An 8,182-nucleotide genomic window follows, 5' to 3' on the forward strand; every position below is an offset into this window, starting at 1 on the left:
TTGTGCCGAAAATCAGCCTTGAACGGAATGCACTCTAAATCATTTAAATGGTGTCAATATTTATTTATATTTTTATCTGGCTTACTGTAAGTCCAACCAATAAAAATGGATTAATGACACTAAATAATCAATCGAAAATTCCTAAAATGACTCACTTATAGAATATGATTCCAAATTTGTCTCCTCTAATTCAAGTTTCCAACTTTGTCCCGTTGGTATCTCGTCTCCGGCAGCATGATAACGAACACCGACGATGTGTTAGTAAACACAGTGTTGACGATGCATTTCCGGTGCTAACATAGGGTAGACGATGCGTTTCTGGTGAAAACGCATGGTAGACGATGCGTTAGGTATTAAAATTGGGTTCAAACCATGTGTTTTGTATTATCAAGATTTAAAGGTCAGTTAGAGGATAGTGTTGTTAAGTAGGCTAAGTGCTACACATGTAATCTCTGAGTGTTTTATGTTGTCGACTATGGCTTCATGTTGGTGTCTTGTTTAATGTTACTGAAGATGTATTCTCGTTTTTGTATATTTTATGTATTCTTTGTATTATTTTATGTATTCCCAAAATGTCCCATTTTTAGAAAGGGTTTCCAAATATGTCCCTCCAAAATTCAAATTCCTTATTTGTCCATTTATTAACTCGTCTTCGGCTCTACGTTAGGAAATCGAGACGATATGTTTCTTAACTCGCCGCCTCCCATCCATATTAGCTCATAACACATCGCCTTCCCGCCATGTTAGCTCAAAACTCATCGTCTTCGCTCCATGTTAGCTCAAAACTCGTCGCCTCCACCCTATGTTAGCTAAAAAAATCTACCTTATCTTTACTAAAAACATGGATCCAAAACATAGTTAAAAAATATTTGAATATTTTAAATTTTATTGGTTTTTAATTTCTTGTATATTGAATTTTGGATAATAATAATATGATTTAGAAAAGTCATGCATACCATCAAATTATTTTATGTGTACCTTTATTAGATATATTTTTGTAATAACAAGATATATTAGATTTAATTCTTTAGCTAACATAGGGTGGAGACGATGGGTTTTGAGCTAACATGGAGCGGAGGCGATGGGTTTTGAGCTAACATGGCGTGGAGGCGACGAGTTTTGAGCTAATATGGAGGGGAGGAGACGAGTTAAGAAACACATCGTCTCGATTTTCTAATGTAGAGCCGAAGACGAGTTAGTAAAGGGACAAAAAAGAAATTTGATTTTTAAGGGACATATTTGAAATCTCTCTTTAAGAGTGAGACATTTTTTGCGAATTTTCCCATAAAATAAAGGTTGTCCAAAATTACAATCTTTACTTAGCGTGTGTTTGGCAAAGGACTTTTAGGAGCTTTTTAGAGGCTTTAAGCTACAAGCTTTTAGAAAAAGCTCCTATCTAATAAAAAATATTGTTTGGTAAGAGAAGCTTAAAGCTTTTAAAGGATGAGAAAAAGCTCTAAATTGAAACGCTACTATAGGTAGCATTTGAGAAAAAACTAGCTACAAGCTTTTACATTTGAATTTACAAGTTTGGTACTTGAACTTATATCAATTTTTGTTAATTTATATAATAGTTGCACATTCAACCCTTATTCAAAACTAACTACCCCCATGACTTTTTTAGGAGCCATAACTTTTTCACACGTTAATAATTTTTTAAACAAATTACATCATAAAACGAGCATTTTATTCTCTTTAATTTGAGTATGATATTGCTATATTTCTTTAACTTTAAAAAATTAACATACTACGTGATTATCGGTTATGATCGGTAAAAAGTCGAGTCAGATGAGCTCGAGTCATGTGTAAGACCAAATTAGGAGTCAAGTCAGATGAACTTGAGTCATGTGTAAGACCAAATTAGGGTCAGAACGAGTCAATACAAAAATGGTTAAATTAGTTTGATTCGTGTCGGTACGCTTTTGAGTCGAAAGGGGTCAGGTCAGAACATATTTCAGATTAAAACAGTGCATGTTCAGAAAGGGATTCATATCAAAATATGTTGGTTTAAAAAATTATCTATTTGAAAATTACTGTATATTTCAGCTTTGTTTCTTGATTTTCGACATCATTTAGGTTATGTATGCACTGTCATCAGGTGAATCATGTACCGACACTGATTATGCGGTTGATGTTAGGTTGTGCGCCCATTCCGCCGCACCACGCGGGCACCCAGCTAGTTTTATTAAAAGCTTCCGCTACTCTGCCAAACACCTAAATATTTAAAAGCTACAGCTAACAGCTTCTAGCTTTCAGCTTCCAGCTAGTTTTGCCAAACATACCCTTAATCACGGCATTAACATGTTAACCTCTTATAACATGTTTACCATTAAATATTCTAATTTAACTTAGTACCGAGTAACGTTATATTCAGGAGTCGTAACATAATTGTCATCCCTAATATCTGAGATGATAAATCATTAAAACAAAAAATGAACATAGACACACGGATAGTCACTTTAGCTTCTTAAAGGTGTAAACGTAACAAGATAAATCTATAGCTTAAGCAACAAAAACATGGTAAAACTTTAAACCATTCAAAGATAAAACTCAAATTTAAATTCTGTTTAATCTCAGTATTCAAACGAACTCTTTAATAATTCTCATATTCTTTTTCCTTGCTAAACTAAACAACTTACAATAAAGTGGCAGGTAAGCGGGCAACAAGCTACGCCACATCCCTTTTGAATAGCAAATCCGATCTTACTAAATGAAGCTTTGGGTTTTAGTAGCCGAAAAATTACTATTCACACCCTGCTGAACCCTGGAAATAAAAACCACAACCTCCGTAGCCAGGAAACCGAACGTATCAAAAGAAAATGGGAGAAACACGTGTTGATTTTCTAAACAAACTTTCTCATGTTTAGCAACTTAGTCTTAAAAGGTTGATCGGACAATTTAATGAAAAATCAAACTTATTCAACATGAATCTATCTTCCCAGCTCCTCATTCTACTTGGAGAATACTTTGGATTTTATTCTCAGTAATTGAATTTTCCATCTATAAACCATCACTAATTTGAATAGCTGGACTTCAAAAAAATTAGTCCTAAAGTTAAACATGGAGATGCGGGGTATCGATCACCGTACCTCTCGCATGCTAAGCGAACGCTCTACCATCTGAAATACATCCCCATTACCAACTCTCTTTCAGTGACTTATTATTTCAACTACTACAAACATATAGTTTTAGTTAATTTTATTCAAGTCTTTTATATTCTTCAATGCTGAATTGATGATTTGATAAACAAAGTCATGATTTAAAAAAACCTAAATGACATATAAGGAAGTTATTGAACACTTTTTTTTTTTTTTGTTTTTTGTTGAGTTATCTAAATGTTGGAAGGATTTTATAAGTTATGAAGCATGTATATTGTATAGAGATTTGTTTTTATCGAACTTGGTAAAAAGAACATGCTCAGTGACGATAATTTGTTTCAACTGTTGATATATACTTTAATAATTCTTTTAGTCTTTTAGCAGAATAAACTAAGTAGTCTGATATGTATATATTTTTCTAGAAAGCCTAAAGGTTGTTCGTTTCATTGAACTTCTATTTTGACCTGAGGTCATTTTTTAATGTTATAAACCATACTAGTAGGCCCATTATAGTAAGCCCGGTTAAGAAGCACAACAAGTTGAATGGATTATGGATCCATTGGAGTGGAGAAAGAATGGTGGCTGGATATAAGTGGGATCGATCGAGAGTGTAATCATTCATTCATTCCATCAAATCAATATAATTTCTTACTTCCTAATTTGATCATCACCGTTGTCTCAAATTATTATTCTTATTTAAATATAATTCAATAGAAAAGGCAGCAATAGTTGAAGGTAAGATATTACATTAACAACGGTTTATGAATTTTGAATGATTCCATATGGTACAACCAAATCATCTAAAACGCTTTAAGTTGTTGAAACTATTTTATATTCATTACTAGAAAATAATCAATTTCTTTTTGCTCCAATATACGGTTCAACCCGTTAGTTTAAATCCCGCCAAAGATCATATCCATGTATCTTAGCGTCATGCAATTAGAATGCAGTTCAAAAATCATCCCATAGGTCCACAACCCAATCCGTGTTATAGGTATTGAACCAATCAAATACAAAAGGTCGCCATTATATATGTTTACTCTTAACAGAATGGTCCACACCCTTGGAGAGTATTGTTTACGGTTTACCCACACCAACTATAAATAGAAGGTCTCTAATCAAGGTATGATCATCTTCACATCAAACGCTTCACTATCATTGAACTGTCTAATCCCTTTACTGATTCTCACGTCGAAGGCTGATCACGGAGAAAACCTTTTCCTGTGAAGAGACTAACGACAGCGACCGGTTTTACAGGTCAAAAGTTTCTCACTTGAGACATATCTTATTATATCCAGTAAAATTCCGGCTATATAGCTTATTCACGCAATCATATTGGTTTGTTGTGTCTTCATTTCATTATCGTATTTTGAGTATTAAAAAAATGATAATGCAATGCGACAAACATTGATCAAGTCCAATCATATCTTAAAATCTATAAAGTTTGATATATTTCACCAGCTCCATCTCAAAAAATATATTTTTAGATTGAATAAAATTTAGAAACTTTCAAATCATTGAAAAAGGGAAACTATAAACACGGGTAGAGATTGTAGAGGTCGTAAGTAAACACGTAAAACAGTAAATCGAAACTTTTGAGATAAATATTGTAGTATGAGATTAGTATTATAAGTTTTCACGTGCATCAACAATATGGTATTTTTTTCTTTATCGTTTTAGTAATATAGTACTCTACTGATTTACTATTATTTTGTTTTCATATGTGTGACAGAAATAAGATAAAATTTTACACTAAAGTATGAAGATTGGATTTACCAACAACCATCCTTTTGCTCTATGAAACTATGTTAAGAGTGGTTTGCACAACCAAAGTAAGCAGAATTTAGACCCTAAAATTTTGGGCCAAGCTATGCGAACATAATAATAAAATTAGGTTCTATGCGAGTAGCTATATGAATCGTGAAAGAAGGTCTGTAAACGTTATACGACTATGTATAACCTTACTAAAAACTAATTGTTTTGAACTTTTGATAGTTGTGTAAGAAGTTATATGAGCCACATAACAAGGGTAGTATGCAGAAGCACTGTTGTAAAAATTGATAGTCGGTATTCAGACGGCAGGGTGGGGACTACGATTAATTGAGATTAACTGGGATTAATTGGATTGAACTTTAATGTATATATTTCAATTTTATATATACACGCACACATTTTTATATGTAATTTTCAGTTTTATACATACATAAAAATATTTTGGGCTGAAAATGGCTGGAATCTCGCTAGAAACCACCGGTTTTTGCTGGATACTCGCTAGAACCTCTATATTGGTCGAAAACTCACCGGAAACAGCTGATTTTGTTCGGAATCTCGCCCGAGACCGCCGATTATGGCCGGATTTTACCGTTGACCGATTAATTAGCCGACTAGCCAAATTAGTCAGCGAAGTAAGGACTATCGATTAATCAGTGCTTAGTCCGGATTTTTGCAACACCGCATAGAAGAACCCTTTTAGGTGGTGCTTTTGAAGTAACCCTTACGGAGAGAGAAATGTTAAACCCAGTGTACTCAACTCATTTTGTTTAGTTTGTCAATTAGTTGATCAACAATTATCAAAGCTCTCAAATTTTTGTTATTTGTAAGTATATAATTGGTTACTAAAAAGTTCGTCTTTTCTGTTGGGTTGCCTCGGGTAGTATGAAGTTATTCGTTAGTCGATAAAAAAACATATAGACTAGATTTTTAGAATTTTATTAACGGCTAATATATTTTTTTACTCCATGTCTCAACTTAGACTATAAATCACAACATTTTAGTTTAAAGCCGTATACATTTGCCACAAACTTTTACAACTATAAAACCCTTAAAAGATTCACAAAATTATACCAATATGTTATATGACAAGGGTATATCTATATCGGCCAAGAATTAATTCAAACACAAAAGAACCGCCTTCAATACATTACATGTGGTCGTGATGGGGGAGTGAGAGAGGGGTTGTGCCACATCGATACTGGTGGGAACGCCGTCCCACCTCCTATGGTACCGAAAAAGATGAAGCAACAGCGGGGACTATGAGCCGAATGCCATGCCAAACAAAGAAGTAAAATGAGGCAACGGGAAGGATCTATGTGATTAAAGTTGGATTTTGGGACGGAAGGAGTAAGAACACCGTCCCATCCATCTAGATACCAAATCGGAACAAGTGGATGGCGGGACCATTTCCATCACCCTAACCTCTTCACTTTTTACTGTAACCCCAACATTTTTATTTAATTCCACTCCCTCTATCTTATACAAAAAAAAATGCAAAATTTTACTTTACTATATTCAAAAGTCTACTTTACAAAACAGAAAGATATTCAGGTGCTACGGTTAAAATAATCAAATAATCAACCCTATCATAATATTAATATGACTTATATAGTAAAATAGAAAATAAAAATAAACTACTCAAGAGAAATGCAATAGAAAGTTAGAAACGATATATCATTAATTCCACCAGTTTCTGAATTACACAAAAGGTTAATACATAGTAATGAGTAATGACTATCAAAAGCATCCATAATCGGACCATACTACCCCTAATCTCATTCATCTATGACTGTTGCCGAAACCGGAAAGTTGCTAAACACATCTGTAACAAAGAATGAAAACAATTATGTAATCAAAAACTGAAAATCATAAACAAATTAATAAAAAAAAAATGAGTGAAAATTTCCTAATAATTGTTGGTGAACATCATCAACTGTTCGATTGAGTAAACACAGAGTCGTTTGGAATACATAACCGACTGAGAGTTAAGCAGCAGCTGTTGCCTATTCAATTCCCCCAATATATACCTAGGGTTGTTTCCAGATCTGAAATTGGAGCCAGAGGTACTAGTACACTCCACAGGCATGGATTCAAGCGCAGAGATCTGTGCTTTCAGAAACTGAATGTAATTATAAGTTTCTTCGTACACCGTTGCGATATCCATCTTCTTATCCACCGGAAGCAGCTTCTGTAACTTCCGTGTCTTCTCGCTCACCGTCTGACGTCGTCTGTACGCCACCTCAGCGTAGGGTAGCTTCTCCGCCGGTGGAGTTGAAAACTTCTGAAGAATGTGACGGTTTTCTTCTTCTTGTTTTAGTTCTTCGAGTGACCGGAGCTCAGGTAAGTGGTTGAAGGTGAATGACGGTGTTGAGTGCTCGTGTTTCAGCCTCTTGAAGTTGAATCTGGTGTGGTCCGTTGAGCTGTGGATGTCGTGTAACGGATAGTTGGGCGATGGAAGGACGGATTTGTTGTTATAGGTTCGTGTCTCGTCGGAAATTTGAAACGGTGAGAAATCTCCGTCGCCGGCGCCATATTTTCCGGCGAGAAGCAGAGACTGGAAACCTCGCTCCATGTATTAATATTTAGAGAGAGAGAATGACAGGTATAGTGAAGTGCATGGTAGTGTGACAAGGAGAATATTAATAGGATCGCGTGTAAATTACTGATTTACCCAAAGGGTATGATAGTCTTTTTGGCCCTCCACGTCCACATGTGGTATGATTTTATCACTTAAACCCGGTTTTATATTCGTTTTTAGACTATGTGTAGCAGTTGTAGAAGAAGACGTAATCAACGCCCATGTTATCACCTTTAGGGGTGTTAAACACCAATACGTGGGGGCGTCAGGGGCAAAAAGATGCAGGCGACCCTTCAAAAATCGATTCAAAGATTGTAAATTTTAACCTGAAAAATTGGCTCAACTTATTTATAATGCAACATCCTTGATTTTCTGAAAATTAGTAACGTTGAAAATCTCTTTAAGCCGAAGTAGAAAGTTACAGTTATTATTTAGAAACATAAAATCAATAAAATATTACAAAGTTCACCGGGTGTGTAAGTGGACATTCTTTGCAACAAATTATAATACCATAATAAAACCCGGCCTCTATGTGCAATAAACTATACACATTAATAAGCCAAATCCATCACCATCTATACATGCTTTCTTATCTTAACTAACCTGAAATGGTAAACATCAATTTTAAAAAAATAAATACAGGCCAAAAAATTATTTAATTTTTATATTATTAAACAAACACGAGATTCTTTAACTCACAAATCATTTGTTCCAAGAATTATTCCAAGTAAAA

At 34.5% G+C, this 8,182-nt stretch overlaps 1 protein-coding gene across 1 annotated transcript; it reads right to left on the minus strand.

Moving 5' to 3' along the window:
- Positions 1-6,777: 6,777 nt before the first annotated feature.
- Positions 6,778-7,443, minus strand: LOC143569744 (transcription factor bHLH117). The gene has a single exon (XM_077055607.1). It carries the CDS (start codon positions 7,441-7,443, stop codon positions 6,778-6,780), a length of 666 nt encoding a protein of 221 aa, XP_076911722.1.
- Positions 7,444-8,182: the final 739 nt, after the last annotated feature.

The sequence above is a fragment of the Bidens hawaiensis genome, unplaced genomic scaffold (assembly GCF_021521415.1).
Source record: "Bidens hawaiensis isolate Kalapana, Puna unplaced genomic scaffold, B.hawaiensis_p1.1 tig00000097_1, whole genome shotgun sequence".
In the NCBI taxonomy this organism is placed as follows: domain Eukaryota; kingdom Viridiplantae; phylum Streptophyta; class Magnoliopsida; order Asterales; family Asteraceae; genus Bidens; species Bidens hawaiensis.

Coding starts and splice junctions, on each gene's coding strand:
- LOC143569744 (XM_077055607.1), bottom strand. CDS start 7,443: ATGGAGCGAGGTTTCCAGTCTCTGCTTCTCGCCGGAAAATATGGCGCC.